Source organism: Electrophorus electricus, chromosome 10 (assembly GCF_041902795.1).
Source record: "Electrophorus electricus isolate QZ-2024a chromosome 10, ASM4190279v1, whole genome shotgun sequence".
NCBI classification, from domain to species: domain Eukaryota; kingdom Metazoa; phylum Chordata; class Actinopteri; order Gymnotiformes; family Gymnotidae; genus Electrophorus; species Electrophorus electricus.
In genome coordinates this window covers 28,993,592-29,010,768 of record NC_137506.1, presented here as the reverse complement: position 1 = coordinate 29,010,768, position 17,177 = coordinate 28,993,592, and the positions used below count along the sequence as shown (strand labels likewise).

Here is a 17,177-nt window from a genome sequence, read left to right as displayed (position 1 = left end):
TGTGTGACTCTTGCCACATCTACAATAATACATTTATAACACCATAGTAATTGTACATGTGAATTTAAATACTTTTAGGCTATACAAATTACATGATTTTACTGGTCATCTTTTTATTGTCTTATTTAATCTTTGTCTAGCCAGGTTTGACATCCAGTGTAAAACCTGTTTTACAATGGAGTCTTGGCAGCGGCAGCTATTTCAGCTGCGCTAACAAACACGATGAATACGCACTCAGTGAAACACGAAGACTAGCCTACTGAAAACGCAGAGGTCTGAAAAGGATCAAATAACAAGTTTCCCTAAGGGAAAAAAATGTAAATACAAAACGCTTGATCATTTCCGTAAGCTATTTAATGGCAGGTACTCGGTAATGGCAGGTAAAACACGGGACAATACACACACACACGGGAATGACTAGGCGTTTTGAGGCAGTATGTCATTACAAGTCATTAAAATATAACTCAGGCTAATAGTTAATCGAGGCGTTGACATTTTGAGAGAACAAACCAAGAAAAGAAGCGTGTCGCCGGAGTTTTGTGAAGCAGGGGCGGGGCGGAGACGCGTTAAAGCCCCGGGTTGTTGCGGGCGTAATAGCGCTGGGGGCGGCCCGTTACGAACCACTGCACCGCGCACTGTCCGCTGACCGACCAAGGCTGAACTGGGACCTTGACAGAAGTCCTGTAATAGTACAGTAAGTATTGAGAGACGTATACCTTTCGTTTTTTGTTGTTCGTTTTATAAGTACAACGGCTGTACTTTTGCGAGCGGGCCTTTGTCACTGTTTAGTGTGTTCGCTAGTACGGTTAGCTACAGTGACAGTACTGTCGACGAGGCCCTCCATAATAACGGTCCTTTTTTTTAATCGAACCAACATGACATGTAGACCACTCATATCACCTCTAATTGTAAGTTGGGACTTAAAAAAAAAACCTTCACAAAGGTTTCTGGATAGAAATTACGAAGAAGACACACCAGTCCACAGGCCTGTAATGCTGGCGGATATAATCGAGAATAGCTTTTGATGTTTCTCAGGGTCTTCTCGACCATTAGTTTTGCAATTACTGGCTGAGTCGCTGATAAATAAAAACGCCACTTGTGTCTGGGGCGTATTATCGGTATTGTTATTTCGATCTTCTGGCGGAATGCTTTATTTTCTCTTGAGTATCGAAAATGTGCGCACAAGACTTGAATAACCCTGCGCTATGCTACTACAGCAGAAGCAAAGGCCAGCAGGCATTAGAAAAACGCTTTTGCCTGGTATAGGTGCTGTAGACGTACACATGGGGCCAACGCATCAAAACTAGGGTGAAATAACGTCTTCTGTTGGGTGAATAGTCACTATCGGAATTGACTGAAATCAAGAGGAACTAAATAAAGCGAGGAGTCCAATGCGTGCTATAGAGTCTCTGCTACCTGTGCGATAGAGAGGTAGGAGTTGACACTTTTCCAAGTGCTTGGATTTTACGGGGTTAAGTACTACGTTAACTGAGTTTAACTTGATTCACTTGATGAGTAATGCAGATATTTATAGAAAGTGTGGGAGGTGATCATTTTAATGCGCTTAATGCTCTCTGTAAGAGTAAATACACTGTGATTCTTTTGGGAAAGTCATCATAGAGCTGCAGAACTTTTAATCATAACTTGTATCAAATCCATAAATTGTACATATAGATCCCTTTATGAACGTAGGGTGTAGACCGCATGTACAGACCAGATGTGTGCTTAATTACTTTTTTTCAGGCAAAGAGGAAACTATGGAAGTATTATTCATTTTTGAGGAGTCAAAGTTATGGAAGTATTATTCATTTCTGAGGAGTCAAAGTTATGGAAGTATTATTCATTTCTGAGGAGTCAAAGTTATGGAAGTATTATTCATTTCTGAGGAGTCAAAGTTCTATTAATGTTATTGCTTTCCCCCCAATGGCATTATACACTGTCCATTGTCTCAGATAAACAGAGAGAGAGTCCCCTGTGAAGGGTTTGTCAGACTCATAACCTGGATGGCCACAGCACTGTACTGTTGAGAGCTTTATACACTAATATGCTGAAGGTGACTGAGGAACATGCGCCAAACAAAGGAAATGTTAAGTTCTGCAGTGCTATGGTTCTTGCATCTTTCCAAGAGTGGTTGACTTGTTTAAACATCAGCCGTTTTGTTTTACCTCTTTGTCTGTACTTCTTTTATCCTGTGTAGGGAATGGCAGTGAATGTGTACTCCACATCTGTAACCAACGAGAACCTAAGCCGACATGACATGTTGGCGTGGGTTAATGATTCTCTACAGCTCAGCTACACCAAAATAGAACAGTTATGTTCAGGTGGGTCACAATACATCGATCTCTAAAAAGATTTGCTTTATTCAAATTTATAAAGACATGTGGAAATCAATTATTCTGATTGATGGTGTTCATCATGAATGTAAGATGAAAGGGTTGTTCAAGAGACTGAACTACCTTAAAGATAAATAACCTCATATCTGTCATAATTAAGACAACCTTTATTTTCTTTGCATTGCATGTACATTAAGCTACATGCTTGTCTTTGGTTTTATAGGTGCAGCATATTGTCAGTTTATGGACATGTTATTTCCGGGATGTATTTTTCTAAAGAAGGTGAAATTCCAAGCAAAGCTGGAACATGAGTATATACATAATTTCAAAGTCCTTCAAGCAGCCTTCAAGAGGATGAGCGTTGATAAAGTTTGTCTGTTTCTTTTTCAGTACATGCATTTTGTGCCATGTCAGTAACCAGTCCTTATGCCTTTTTAATTCTTAATATGGCCTACCTTCTTCTAATAAGATGTTAAATTTCACAGTTACGTTCAGCACTATAGCTTCACTAAGCAGAAAATTATTGCCTTATATTTAAAATATGTCAGCAGCTTTGATGCTGCATTTGATGAGAACATTTTAAGATCGTACGATTAGTAGTGTGGTGTGTTAAGTGGGTGTGCATTGACTGTTCAGTGAAGGCCCTAGAGTTTCGGATTGCCTTGGGTAGTTCCGTGTATTTACCCTTCATTAATTTCTAGTAAACTCCATTTTTGGGTTAATTTGGTGTATTTAATTTCTCTGTTTCTCCTGTTTGTCATTCAGATAATTCCAGTGGAAAAGCTTGTCAAGGGAAAGTTCCAGGACAACTTTGAATTCGTCCAGTGGTTTAAAAAATTATTTGATGCTAACTACGATGGCAAAGAGTATGATCCTCTTCAAGCTAGACAGGGCCAAGATATTGCTCCTCCCCCAAATCCAGGTGAACACTTTTCCCACAAACCCAAGAGAACTGTTCCAGGTAACCCCATGATTCTACTGCACTTCTGCTGCATCCATTGCTGAGCTTGGTCGATTGCTCTGCAAGCAGCTGGTTTGTGCACGGTCCTCAGAATGACTGCTTCATGCTCAGGCTTTCATAATAGCGTACAAAGAATTTCATGTAGAATCGCATCGTGTGTTGAAATATTCAGCTCAGTGTCATTAAGAAAATCTTCACCACAAAGATTTGGCTGTTGCTCATGCTGAACACGGTGTGCAGTTGTGACTTGAGCATATTTGGACAGATTTGATGAAATATTCCACAAGGGCTGCACTTATGACTCAGCCCCATCATCCCTTGCTCCCAATAACATAGACCTCAAAATTCTCCACTTTCTGATATCAGGAAACCGTCCTTCAGAAGTCACATAACTTGCAAATAAGTCAAATATTTTTGTGTTATTCACACGAAAAATAACCTGCAAATGAAACTGGCCAATGGTTGACTCTTTTTGTGATGTCATTGGGCTGGATTGGGAATGTGCCCACAATTCAGTCTCTTGATAACATCTTTTCATAATGACGTGACTTTGGTTAGACATGCCTGAAAAAATTAATATTAGGCTTTTTTGCTTTTGGGCCCACGAGGGCTTAACCAAAGTTACGGCAGTAACAGTGTGCCCATGCAACAGCTTTAGACTAAAACACTGATTGTACTCAAGCTATATATACTGAATTTAACCTAGCAGATCATTATTAGTTGCTGCTTTTACATATTTAAAGTGTATATATATATCTATATATATATACATGTGTTTTCCAACAATGTGACATCAGCTTACTGCATGCAATATTTCTTTCTGATACTGGATGTTAAACATGTACTTTGGCTAAATACTGAAGTTGTTCCCATTTTAGGGCCCCAGAGAACATCACCAACAGTACCAAAAAACATGCCCACACCACAGAGAGTGACGACCACCACCATTAGGAAGAACCCCAGTCTGGCTCGAAATGGGGGCGGAGATGCCGAAGTCATGGAGCTAAATCAACAGGTAGAGTCCCTGGGAGGGTAAGGAAGTCTTACTCTACCTTGCAGTGTTTCACATTGGTGGTGTGTATATATACATATATATATATATATATATATTATTATTATTATTTTTTTTTTTTCATTCTATACATTTTTGGTTCCACAGTACATCTTTGTGTAAAATTAGGAATCTAATTTAATTGTGCTGTACCTTGTGTCATCTTCTGTTGGTTCAATTATACACTGCCTGCAAAGATAAGGGAATTGCTAAATATCTTTTTGATGTTCTCATCATAGATCCAGAACTATTAAGTGAAAAAGGGTATTAGAATACACTGACCTCTTTCAGCCGACCTGAATTCCTCAGAATAGATGTACGTCTGTCCTCACAAGTGGTAACATTCATTGTTCTCTCCTGTTTTATTTTTCTGTCAAGTTAATGGAACTGAAATTGACTGTAGATGGTTTGGAGAAGGAAAGAGACTTCTACTTCAGCAAACTCCGAGACATTGAGTTGATCTGCCAGGAACACGAGAATGAGAACAACCCTGTCCTTACCAGGATAGTGGACATCCTCTACGCCACAGAGGTAGGCGTGGGTATTCCTTACTCCAGAAGAGAACACATGGAAGACAGTGATAATAGTTGTTTGATAATAGTTGAATGAGCTTGGCTTAAATCAACCAACATGCACAATATACATGTATACACAATGGGTCTTCAGCATTAGATCATCAAAGTGATATGTTTTAGTTTTTTGGTATTTAAAGAAAACAAATGCTGAGACTTTATGATCACTGTAATGATCCTTTCTCGTCACGCAGGAAGGGTTTGCACCACCAGAGGATGATGAGCTGGACGAACAGGCCCACTTGGACCAGGAAGAGTACTGAGTGATCCTTTTCCATCTGCCCTCTCTTTCCTCCATGACCCTATTCTCCTACCCCTCCCTTCCTCACCTCCACTCCACGTTGAACTCCTCCCCTCATTGCACGCTGTTGATATCTCCACCATTACCTTTGTATCTATGGATGCCCCATAAGTACTATGTATCTGTTTGTCCCCTCCTGTTACGGTTCACGCACCACATCTCAAGAGGCTCATTACCCCCACCCCCACAGAATAGCAGCGAAAGTAATATATCCTATCCTCCTTAGCATGTTTCACATTACGACTTGGAGAATGAACATAAGACATCGGGGACTGAGGGTAGCACAATGGAGTTAAAGCAGAAGTAGTCATGAAGAAGAAAAAAAAGAAAGGATGTTGCATGAAACGCAGTTTTTTTGCCTTAGATCTCCTGCGCCTTTTGTCTAGGCCCTGTACTGGCTCTGTTCAGGATATAGAGTAGGCTGTTGGTTTTTGTATTCTTTTGCGTGGGTCCCTTTCTTCGGCCTCAGTCTCTCTCTTACTGCTTTCAAGCGCAGTAACTGAGGCAAAGACAGGGAATTATTAAACTGAAAGTTTTTCCAGAAATTATTTAGTGTTCCTCAAACTTTTATATCTACAAAAAGGTCATTCTGCAATTACAGCAAGGAGTACTGCATATTTGTCAATAGATGAAAAGTAAGTGACATATAAAAATGAAGGGGAAAAAAGAAAATAATCTTAAAGAACTGCACAAAGTTCTTTTACCGGCTAGTTGGTTACTGCGTATCCCTCGGGAGCATGTGAATGGCATGCATAAACAGTGAATGAGTGCTACATTTGTATTTTTTTATGGAGGTTTGGTTTAGTTTGATTGCAGGTCATGATTCAGTACTGCTCACTTAGATTGAGATAGTGAAATCTACTTTTGCGATGAAAAGTGGTATTTGATACTTATGAATCAGACTAGTAGACACACTACTGATGAAACGCTATTTAACTGAGGTTTTGCTGCTACTTTTACTGCCTTTCTAGGTTTCATTTTGATATTTATTTAACTCTGCTATTGACTAGCATGGGCTGGGTTTTGTTGTTCTAATTCCACATTAAGTGAGGCGATGTAAAAAAGGCCCAGGTGTGAAGGAAAGGAAATCTGGCTGGCTGGCTGGCAGAAGCATTGTGCTGCCTTTGCAGTCTGTGTCTAAAACCATTTGCATAGAGACTCCTTTCACTCTCATACTTGTTTTGTCTCATTAAAAAAAAAACATGGCCATAATAGTGTTTGCATAAATTGTTTTGCGTTTTATTGAGTAAATAAAGAGTTGTTAAAATATCCAAGCCTGTGGTTATATTGCATTTCAGTGTGGCATTCACCAGTGAAGGTTGTAAACAGACTGCCGGGCTTTTAGTTACAATGTACATTATTAATACAAAGGACTGTGATACATAGAATTTGTTACAGTTCATAGCTTGTAACTATCACATAAAAATGTGTTAAATGTACTGAGAAAACAGATTTGCTTTAGCTACTTTAAAGATCAATACATTTAATAAACTGTATATTAATGAATGAATTTTATTTGTAAGTAGGTTTATAGTGTTACTACCTATGTCCTTGGCTTCAAGTCACGTTTATACTGAGGCTCATATGCACGGGTCTGACACTAGATGGAGGTCTACGTTCACACACACACACACACACTTCCAGAAATACCAGTAACGTTCAGGTGGCTCAAACGTGCAACTGCCGTTTTGAGTGGCCACTCAAAGTCTTGTTTTGATGACCAATGCGTTGTAACGATGTAAAGGTTTTGGGATAAGGTAAAACGAGATCTTTGATTGATTGGAAGATGGTAAGTATGAATTTAGCCAATTTAATGAAATTCATATACATATATCCCTCTAGTCACTCACCATCATAGTCTAAATTAACTCATTTTCCATACAAGGTCTTCTATGAATAACTGATGCAGTGGCAATGTATTCATAAAAAAGAACAAACTGACCATAACACATCGATTATTATTACAGAAAAATCGCTAAATATAAGTAATCTATTAAAACCCAATTTGTATTAAGTAAACCAAAGGGCCAAGGAATATAATAACCTTCCATATTAAGTTGGCTTCCCCTAGCCTGCCTAATATTTTATTGCAATACAAAATACATGTTAAACAGTAAGTGGTTTGGTAATGTGAAAGGAAATTAACTGAAAACATATTTTAAATTATAAATATTATTATTAAATTATAATAATATTAAATTATTATTATTTAAGAAATTCTAAACATGGCTAAATTTACAACAAAAGGTAAAAGTCATGGCCCCTGCTGTTCTGTGTCCCCTTAGAATGGATACACTGCTGATCCTGGATTGCTGGGGATTTTACATGTGGCACCAAGTCTGGACTTCTGATGGACAACAGAAGACGGTTCAGCCATGACTGGTCTGGCAAGCTTGCAGGCCCTTCAGAGAACAGGTGTAATAGTGTCATAGTGGCCAAACATGTGCACTGGTGAAGCCAAGAGGGACCCATTTTGTTTTATCTTGTAAAATGCTTTAGGGGATGATAATGCTGCCCAGTGTAACTATGTGTGAGTGTGGACTGTAGCACACAACCCTGCACATGGAGTCCCACTCTTCATTCGAGCACAGGAGCAGGAAACAAAGTGAGATTGTTTACCCTGCCCTCTCATCCACAGTAGACCTCAATGTGCAGGCCTAATTTTTATCTTCTCTGGCCAGTTTGTGTTTGGATACACTCTCAACTTTTGGTTTTCCCCTGGGCTAGGTGTTATGACGACACCGGTCATCTGCCAAACTGTTGAAGGGAACCTGAAGAATTCCACGAACATATAAAAATGCATTAAATATACTGGGAAAACTGTAATTATAAATGTGTAAGCAACAATGTTTTGGATGAGGGTTATTTGGACATTACACATTACTTATGTGTAGTTTATTTAAATATTGAATCTTCAATATATCTTTTGTCCTTTGATTAGACCATATATTACTTTATGTGTAAGATTACTGACCATATAGGCTCTGTAGGCAATTGTCATTAGTCCTTTAATTAGATCTAATAAGTATATTTGTTGAAAGGTGTAATAAATATATATTCCGCATTTATCTGACACTTTTATTCAAAGCAACTTCAATTATAACTGAATACAACTTGAGCAATTGAGGGTTAAGGGCCTTGCTCAGGGGCCCCACAGTGGTAACTTGGCAGTGGTGGGGCTTGAACTGGCAACCCATTAAAAGTCAAGTACCTTAACGTTCAACTGACACCTTTGCGCATGCCTACAAAGTTACCCGACTTCTGTGGAAGAATGTTAGAGTAGCCCAAATTATAATCAAGTTATTTAAAATGGTAGGTAATAAATGGGATATGTAATGCCAAATTCATCAGGGAAGTAAGTGTTTTGTGCAAAGCCGGCTCCCTTGTTAGCTGATAAACTCTCTAGCGTTAGTTATGTTGCAGAGGTGGTTGCTGTAGCCGTCTAGCTGTGCATAATTAGCTAGGCTGGCTTGGCAGCCTTTCATGAGCGCCTGATTAGATTTTTTGGCCCACTCCGTTGTGTAGGATCCTTGTCTGGGCGTGGTATTCTTAACTAGCTAGTTAACGATTTCCTTTAGAAATTTCAACTTGTAAATAGCTGTGTTCACGTGTTCAGCCTCGGGGAAAAGAGGCCTTTGGGAAGAGCGTGTTAGAGTTCAGGCTGTCTTCCAAGGCACTGAGAGGGAATGCCATTGGATTGAACATGCTTGGGAGCGGCGAATCGTTTAGGTAGGCCTGGATGTGTAGCTCGGTGCATTTTTAGATGTATTCAGAGAGCCTTTAAAAAACAAACTGTCCTCTGTGCCGTAGCGAGCCCTCTCAAGCCATGACGCAAAATCGCAAAGAAGGTAGAAGTTTCGCATTGCGTATAGCACCATCACAAGGTGGTGTACTGCAGAGACGCTACTTCCGACATGCCCTGGTGTCTGATGGGAGGACAACTACAAAAAGGTTTGGTGTATATATATTTCGGCCTTCTTCTTAAGTCTTTTCAAAATGAACTTGGAGCCGCGATTTATGATTGGTCTGCCTTTTATAGGAGAGATGTCACCGAAGAGTTGAATATCAAATCTAGTGAAGTGCTGTTAATTAATCAATATGGTAAGTCAGTCCTTTAAAATACAGATAAGTTGGCACTACCTCAGTGAAATGGGTGGGGCATATGTGATTTGCTTTCTAATGGGAATGAGGGAAAGATGTAGACACAACTACAGTCAGCTTTGCAATAGATAGTAAGTATACATGTCACTTTATACTGGGGCTCTGCCAAGTGGAGACTTTGGGTGAGAGAGAAATTAAATAAATTAAGTACCATGACTAGAATATTGGAAAAATTGAATGAACTTGTGCAGTATGTTATGTATCTTAAAAGAGGTTGTATGAGAGTCATAATATGAATTGTTTTTGGACTGTCTTAGATTTTGGAGATATGCTATAGACTGCAAATGTATCCAAAATATGCAAATAATGGATTAATTTAAATGTTAACAGGCCCAGATGTTAACCGAGAGAGTGCCAACTCTGAAGAACTGGCACATTGTGCTGACAAAAAGTCTCAGGTAAAACTTGTGCAAACATATCGTATGAGGGAACACTTCATGCTGATTTTCTCCAGTCTAAGCTAATGTGTTTAAACTAGTTTGACTCTCATGCCCTTATCTATCAGATACTGGCATACATCTGAATGTACGTGTACCTTTTACAGAATGGAGACGTCGTGCCAAAAAAACGCATGGCAAAGGCACCGACCTCTGTTATGAGGTTGCCTTCCGTAAAATGGAGTGGCATGGAAGGACGCAAGAGTGTTACCCTCAACGTTAGGAGCCTTAAATTTGGAACACTGAAGAGCGTTTTCAGAGGGCCTCTCACTGTGAGCTTTGGCTGCTTTTTTGGCAGCACCATGTAGCAATTAGGCTCGACTCTTATTTTAGTAGGATTTATGATGGACCAGGCACTTGAATGTGTGTATGCTTCTGTTGCAGTTTTCAGTGGATTACTGGGAAATTCTGGGTGAAGGTAAAAACGTATGATGGATGATGTAATGTCTGAGCTTTACACTAGATGAGCAAAGTTACATCACCATGGGTTAATATGTGGTAACTTGAACATTTATTCCCTGTCAGTCCGTTATTTGAAATGCCGTTAAAATAAGGTTATTGAACATTGTAAATTCCATGCCATGTTCTTTATAATAAGCTATTACAAAATTTATCATTTTCTTGTCTAATTATTGGCCCATTTAAATGAATTTGTTTTTCTAGTGGGCTTGTACTTTGGGTATGTTCTCTGACCTGTACTGTCCATTGTCACAAAAGTGCGAATCGAGGCATCTGAGATGACCGGCTGGGAGTGGTGCAGGGTTCAAGGGCTACCAGCCCTGTTTCTGCAGATGACCCCTGCAGCGTGCTACCGTCGCCGAGACCAGCTCGGTGTGCCCACCATCCCAGGAGCTTGGTATGACTGCCACAGCAAGAGTGAGTAGCACAGCATAGCAGCTCTTAATCATGTCTTTTCATTTTTTCTTCTGTTCCCCAAAATGGGTTCGTTTTGTCCACTGCTGTAATTTTACGGCACTATTGATTTGTGTATTGTTACTGAGAAATGGTGGATTGGGGGTACTGAAAGTCCTCTGTGACTACTTCTGATTGTTGTAGTGAATTTGATTTTAGTCGTGATGAGAATTCCTGATATGCTTTTCTGAGCATACAGAATATTTTCTGTGATGGAGCCTGGTAAAAAAAAACAAAAAAACAGAGAAATGGGGACTATTGTTTTTTTTAAAAACATGAATTGTTGCTGTCTTACTGGTACATTCTGCTTGTTGGCGAATAACAATGTCAGCCTAAATATTGTATCATCTAAATGTTTTCCATATCACCCATCCACATTATATAAAATACCCTTAATAAATATATTTATTGTAGAAGCTATAACATGATGTATCCTCATAATTCTGTCTGTTCCAATGTCAGATCAAGAAGAAAAATACCTTGTTGTCATCTTTGAGAATGAGCCCAAAATGCTGGAAAAGGCTGCTCTTGAAGAGATACTAGCAGAGATTGGCAGGCTTAGGAACATGAGCAACTTTCCAGCCAGTCTGACATTTGAGGAAGACAGTTACAGGTTGATGAGCCCTAAATATTTTCACATAACGGAGGTGGGTTGCCATAGTAGTATAAATATGTTTGTAACTAAAGAATACATTTCTTTTCTTGCAAGGTCACTCTCCTAGTTTGAAATTCATTTTGAATTTTTCAATCCCATTTCTGTTTTAAAGTGTTTTCATAATGATTTGTAAATGTTTCTCTGGCTTTGTTTGTCCTGTGTCTGGGTTTAACAGATCCCAGTTCCCTTCTCTCCCACCAACGCTGAGATGGCAACCATCAGCGTCTCAGACACTGAAGACACAGATGATGACCTGATGGAGAGCCTCCCCTCACAGAATCAGCCTGTCAGAAAGTCAGTGATTTTATTTCTGAGTGTCACTTTGTTCTGCTGCTGATGACGATTGTAGAGAGAGTATCTGTTGCTTTCCAGACTGCTCGTATATCCTCCTCCTCCAGCCAAAGGAGGCTTTTCCATTACTGAGGAGGATCTCAGTTGTCTCGATGAAGGAGAATTGCTAAATGATGTAATACTGGACTTCTATTTGAAGTAAGTGCCAGGGCCTTCCAGCCAGTTTGATTTTTGAAATATGAAGTTTTGCTTACGTGTGTGTGTGTGTGTGTGTGTGTGTGTGTGTGTGTGTGTGTATGTATTTCTCAGATATTTGGTCTGTGAGAAGTTAAAAACGGAGGATGCCAACAGGTGTCATGTGTTCAGCTCCTTCTTCTACAGGAGTCTCACTCAAGAAGCCCAGAGGAGGCATCCAGGTGCCACAGGTTTGTCGTAAGTATGCAGCACGCGAGCCTCCGTAGACTCTCGCAGAGAACTGCTGTGCTCTCAAGCTTCAGATATTATGTTGGCAACCTTCCCCCTCAGCATACAGGAGAAAAGGCATAACCGGGTGAAAACATGGACCAGGCGTTTGGATCTTTTTGAGAAAGACTTCATTTTTGTACCAATTAATGAGTTGTGAGTTCATTTTTCTTTAACCTTTTAAGTGACATATTTCATAAGGGAGTACATGCTTAACTTTGTGCTCTCTTGACTTCAGCTTTTCACATCAGCTGTGGAGGTTCTGTGCAGAGAATGCTCTCGTTTGGTTTGAAGTGTGAAGGCAAAACCGTAGAAAGGGAAAAGGGCTACAGTTCTGGTCGACCCTTGTGCTGGAATGCTAAGGGGGGGGAAGTGGGCTAGTGGGGTTGGGTGTGAAAAGCTGACTGTGACAGCAGAATTTTAGATGTCTCTTCTTGGTAATGTGTTTCCCCCCCCCCCCCCCCCCCCCCAACAAGACTTTAGTTTTCTATAGGTTCTAGATCTTTTGTAAGCCTAAAGTTGAAGGTTCTGATTTTTGCTCCAGGGCTCACTGGTATCTGGTTGTCATCTGCTTCCCGGGCCAAGTTTCACACTGCTCTGCCATGGACTCTCGTGGGAATAGGAAAGAGGAGAGTTCGGCTAAGTACGCTCCCAGCCTCTGTCTTCCTAACCCCATGTCGCTCTTCTACAGACAGACGGCGTCTGAGCAGCTCTCCAGGTGGAACGCATCTGTAGGTAATAAGTCCATCTCTGGTTAAGTGCAAATCACCCGTCAGTCCTACGCCACGTGGTCTGATTCCTCATCTTGCCTCTGCATATGAATACACAAATTGCAGCTTTGTGGGTTTTTTTTTTGTATTTTTTTTTTTTTTTTTTTTTTTTTTTTTTTTTTGAGGTACTGCAGCTCAGGTCCCCTCAGACCCCCTCAATGAACTAAGAACTGGAAGCTGTTATTGCTGATTTCTGCCCAGTGTTTATATGAGGTGTCTGTCATAGGTGAGATGGACAGTGAGTTCAGCTTTGTCTCAGATGATGACATGAAAGAAGGAAATCGGGTAATATGCTTGTTTCTTGTTTTCATTCTTGTGAGTTTGGCGTACTGTTAGTAAAATGTTAATACCTTTTTTTTTTATTTTTTTTTTTTTTTAGCATAATGGCACCAGCAATGGGAATGCCTTCAGCTTTGCCAGCGTTGCTTATAAGCAGTGAGTATGACGGATCTTCCTTTTTCTTTTTTCAGTAATGTACAGTTCATTTTCGAGAGCATTCCTCATTCGTGTCTTCAGACAACCGAAGGCATAATGCGCTTTTTTTTCTGTGTCCTTTCTTGTGTTTGTAGGCCCTGCATTCTCATTATGGACTCTCTCACCTGCAGTGCCAAACCAGCAGTGGTGAAAGTACTTCAGGAGTAAGTCTCTTTCTCTCTCTGTCTGTACTTAGTTGAATATGACATGAACTCTTTTGCTCGCTCTCTAAAGCTTGTGTACATTTATTTTCTACATTTTTAGCAATTGGCAGATGATCTTATCCAGAACTAGTATACATTTATCAGTAGACATGTGTAGTCCTTAGGAATTGAACTGGGTACCTTGGTGTTGGTAGTACCTTTTGTTCTACGTGTGTGTGTGTGTGTGTGTGCGCGTGCGAATAATAGATACTTGGAGATGGAGTGGTGGGTGAAGAAGGGTTCTCGGCAGAGTTTTGGGAAGGGAGCCATGAAAGGTTGGAGTCTTCAGGTCCCACAGCAGGATAATAATACCGACTGTGGGCTTTACCTTCTACAGTATGTGGAGAGCTTCATCACTGTACGTCGGAAATGTATTTTATAGGGGCTCACTCATTTGTGGTGTTCAAGGGTGGCTCTTCAGACCTGAATTTTGTAATGACTGGTTTGTGTGTGTGTGTGTGTGTATTTGGGGTGTGATGTGTTTTTTTTTTTTTTTTTTTTTTTGGTTTTTTTTTTTAATTTAAGCTCATCTAACTACATAGGAATATGTACAATATCACCATTTTATATAACTGGTTTCTTGCCTGATTAGAGAAGCAGGAGTCATTCCTAATTAAAAAAAAAAAATCATTCTTATAAATTATTAAACATTTAATTGCGTATCATATAACACTCAACTATGTATAAGATGAAACCTGCTTCGTTTCTCGGCCCTGCAAGTGTGATGTGTCCCTTTTTTTTAGATAATGGCATATGTTTTCTGATCATTTAAATAAATAATTAAGATTTGTGCTTTTTAGTCAAATTTATAGAAAGCATTTTTTGAGACAACTACTGTTAGCAGCGAGTCAGATCCGTAGATAAGGGTTTAATCATATCGGCATTTAAAACAAATGATGATGACAGTTTTGAGGCTGCTCTAAACTAAAGCTGATTTCTAGACCTTTGGTATTGCATTGTCTCTAATTTCAAGTTTAAAATATGTGTGCCATCAAATACCTGCAGCAAGTTTTTGAAAAGAATAGATTGAGTTCTTTTGGGCCCAGCAGTCTGTGGTCAGGTCTGATTTCCTTGTTTGCCAAGGCCAGATTTCTTGCATATGTTCAGACAATCAATTGGAGAACCAAGGAGTGTCCTGACCCATTCTGGAAACCATAATTGGAAGGACAAACACCAGTTATTACAAATTGCAGGGTCTGAGTCTCAATTTGATGTCAGGAGGCCTCTAATGTGCAAATCATCATCTTGATTTGCATAGGTGTGCTGTAGAACTGATGATTTGTCTGAATGCACATCTCTGCTTGAAATTTCAGTTTTCAGAGTAATTTGAAATTTCAGAGTATTTGTGCCATCTTTTCCAGAACCCACCACAGGTTTTCCATCCTGCAGTGGATCTAAGTGTCTGGTTTCCACAGGAAGTGGTGAAGAAAAAGCGTGAGAAAATCAAGCGTCTTATTTTCAGACTCCACCATCAACAGCTAGGAAACTGAACATCCTCCACAGGTTTTTTGCTCTTGTGAATTCTGCTCCTTGGAGGGTTGGCCCTGCTAAATGGAAATTGAACTTGTTTGGGGTTTTTTGTGCAAAAATAAAGTTGTTTGTATTCAAATGCTCCATGTTTGCTGCATTGCGCCTCTTTTTTTTTTTAAATGAACGTTTTATTGAAAGATGAAACACAAAATCCAGTGAGGAGTCAATTCGAATCAGGGAAGAGGGCGAGACCGACACCAACCACCACACTGGCATTTTCAGCAGGTATAATGTAGCTGCATTGGAAAAGGGGCCCAATGTAAGCCTAGTTGGAGTAGGTCAACCAGTCGTTCTTCCATGCCGAACCTATCCGCCGTATGATTAATACGACCATCTACTACAGTTGCGTCCCTTGGTCTCGGCGTATATTAGCTGGACAGTTAAATAGGATGATTAGTTTTTATATATACACACGTCAACTACAAAGCGCACTCTCAGTGGACGCAGAAAGATATGGCCGAGGATGGGCCGTCGGAAGAAAACAAAAAGGCAGATACGTACGATTTTCACCTGGAGTAGGAGAAATGTTTTATTCACTATTTGCGTGATTTAAAACGGTTCAAATCACATTGGAGTTTCCTCTGGAGTTGCACGTGTTGCGTACCTGGAAGGAGTTTATACTCACATAACCTAGGGTTTTTAGTGTGGTCTAACATTTTCAAAAGGTAGCCGAGAAAAGTTGATGTAAAACGTAGCTACGAAACAAATATTAAAAACAGTGCACTCAATGAGCCTCATTTGTATGAAAACGGTTTTTGAAAACCGCTAATTAAATTTCTCAGAACAGTGTATAAAAGGTGATGCCCAGACGCCCAGAACGGTATATTTTTCAATCATTCAATCATTTTCATTCAATATTCAATAATTCGTTCAAAATACAATAGTATGTAACACAACTTATTCCAGTCCATTTAATACCTACTGCATAGATCCAAAAATATCAAAATCGACGTCTCTGCCAATAAACAAGACGAGAAATCGCTCCGGCATAGTTTAGCAATCTCATATTTTGGGGATTAGTGAGCCTAGTATTTATGGGTCGTATTGTGGATATCGTTATATGGATTATAATGGAGTAATGGAGTTTCTCAAGGAATCGTTTCAGTCCTTAAATATTCCTCTAGCCTACAGTCTTTCCCGCAGGGGTGTCACCTAACCAGTAAACAACCCGAAAATCATTATCCATCATTATCCAGTCTCTGTCTTACGCGACACATGCTGCTCTCTCTGGCAACACATCCCACTCATTGTCGCTTTAAGGGACCTAACGCGACAACCGCATCTCTTGTGACTTGCTGGTTATCCTTGGAAATTTGGGCGCAACGATAAAAAAACGGCTCTCGAGTACAACTGGGACCCCTTCACTCTCATACTCAGTACTAAGTAAGGTTTTATTTAGACGACCACTACCATATCCCACTCAGCCACCCCCCAAATCAGGCGTGTCAGTCGGCGAGGGGCATATTCTATTCAGACAGTACTGTATTCCACAGTCAGTGGTATCATTTAAATAATATTTTTATTAGACTATCACTAACATATTCCACTCGCTGAATGAAGATCGGGAGCAGAGTTAGCAAAAAGAAAGCAGTGAATCAAACATCATCAATAATCACCATTATTAATGTTATTCAAACATGACTTCCAATCTTTCATGTCCATAGCCAGTCCCCTATCTACTGGTTTTTGACCTGGAGAAAGGGGACACATAATTGTTCCTGCAGTAAGTGATAACTCTTGGGAGGGGTGCCCTTACATGTTAATGATCTCCATAGCCGAGTTCTTCAGTCTGGTGAGAGGGCTTCCTAGCCTGTTACACAGGGCGCTTCACGTTTGGACAGACAAATGAAAATAGCTGATTGTGTGGTAATTCCTATTTGTCTACCATTTGGTTGAAATGCTTATTGTTGCTATCAAATTAGATGCGTAACATAAGTAATCCCAGCGTTACATCACAGTGACCAGTTACCATGGTCACAGTGTCTCCAATTAGAACTCACTTATTCCTCAGAGGTGCTTGGGGGGGATTTGAAAGCGTACCAATGAACAGTTCTATATGGTTTA

At 39.9% G+C, this 17,177-nt stretch overlaps 3 protein-coding genes across 5 annotated transcripts; all 3 read left to right on the top strand.

Moving 5' to 3' along the window:
• Window positions 1–473: 473 nt before the first annotated feature.
• mapre3a (microtubule-associated protein, RP/EB family, member 3a) lies at window positions 474–6,487 on the top strand. 2 transcript variants are annotated; one of them, XM_027024743.3, is made up of 7 exons: window positions 474–694; window positions 2,198–2,321; window positions 2,557–2,702; window positions 3,099–3,255; window positions 4,173–4,309; window positions 4,724–4,876; window positions 5,112–6,487. In XM_027024743.3, the coding sequence occupies exons 2-7, from the start codon at window positions 2,201–2,203 to the stop codon at window positions 5,178–5,180; spliced, it is 783 nt and encodes a 260-aa protein (XP_026880544.2). In that variant the 5' UTR covers window positions 474–694; window positions 2,198–2,200; the 3' UTR covers window positions 5,181–6,487. The 2 variants fall into 2 exon arrangements, with proteins under 2 accessions (XP_026880544.2, XP_026880542.2); XM_027024741.3 differs by having other exon boundaries at window positions 482–694; window positions 3,099–3,294.
• A 356-nt stretch (window positions 6,488–6,843) lies between these two features.
• On the top strand, window positions 6,844–12,503 carry LOC113586542 (sentrin-specific protease 6-like). The gene is made up of 11 exons (XM_081721992.1): window positions 6,844–7,823; window positions 7,946–9,169; window positions 9,258–9,319; window positions 9,710–9,777; window positions 9,924–10,088; window positions 10,201–10,234; window positions 10,534–10,692; window positions 11,191–11,375; window positions 11,559–11,677; window positions 11,756–11,872; window positions 11,984–12,503. The coding sequence occupies exons 2-11, from the start codon at window positions 9,045–9,047 to the stop codon at window positions 12,108–12,110; spliced, it is 1,161 nt and encodes a 386-aa protein (XP_081578118.1). The 5' UTR covers window positions 6,844–7,823; window positions 7,946–9,044; the 3' UTR covers window positions 12,111–12,503.
• Window positions 12,504–12,615: 112 nt separating this feature from the next.
• Window positions 12,616–15,158, top strand: senp6b (SUMO specific peptidase 6b). 2 transcript variants are annotated; one of them, XM_027024746.3, is made up of 6 exons: window positions 12,616–12,871; window positions 13,133–13,191; window positions 13,286–13,341; window positions 13,476–13,544; window positions 13,791–13,941; window positions 14,945–15,158. In XM_027024746.3, exons 1-6 carry the CDS (start codon window positions 12,739–12,741, stop codon window positions 15,071–15,073), a joined length of 597 nt encoding a protein of 198 aa, XP_026880547.3. In that variant the 5' UTR covers window positions 12,616–12,738; the 3' UTR covers window positions 15,074–15,158. The 2 variants fall into 2 exon arrangements, with proteins under 2 accessions (XP_026880547.3, XP_081578119.1); XM_081721993.1 differs by lacking the exon at window positions 13,791–13,941.
• Window positions 15,159–17,177: the final 2,019 nt, after the last annotated feature.

Coding starts and splice junctions, on each gene's coding strand:
- mapre3a (XM_027024741.3), top strand. CDS start 2,201: ATGGCAGTGAATGTGTACTCCACATCTGTAACCAACGAGAACCTAAGC. Junction 4,310..4,723: donor TCATGGAGCTAAATCAACAG/GTAGAGTCCCTG, acceptor TTTTCTGTCAAG/TTAATGGAACTGAAATTGAC. Junction 4,877..5,111: donor ACATCCTCTACGCCACAGAG/GTAGGCGTGGGT, acceptor CTCGTCACGCAG/GAAGGGTTTGCACCACCAGA.
- LOC113586542 (XM_081721992.1), top strand. CDS start 9,045: ATGACGCAAAATCGCAAAGAAGGTAGAAGTTTCGCATTGCGTATAGCA. Junction 11,376..11,558: donor AATATTTTCACATAACGGAG/GTGGGTTGCCAT, acceptor TGGGTTTAACAG/ATCCCAGTTCCCTTCTCTCC. Junction 11,678..11,755: donor CAGAATCAGCCTGTCAGAAA/GTCAGTGATTTT, acceptor GTTGCTTTCCAG/ACTGCTCGTATATCCTCCTC.
- senp6b (XM_027024746.3), top strand. CDS start 12,739: ATGGACTCTCGTGGGAATAGGAAAGAGGAGAGTTCGGCTAAGTACGCT. Junction 13,342..13,475: donor GCCAGCGTTGCTTATAAGCA/GTGAGTATGACG, acceptor TTGTGTTTGTAG/GCCCTGCATTCTCATTATGG. Junction 13,545..13,790: donor GTGGTGAAAGTACTTCAGGA/GTAAGTCTCTTT, acceptor TGCGAATAATAG/ATACTTGGAGATGGAGTGGT.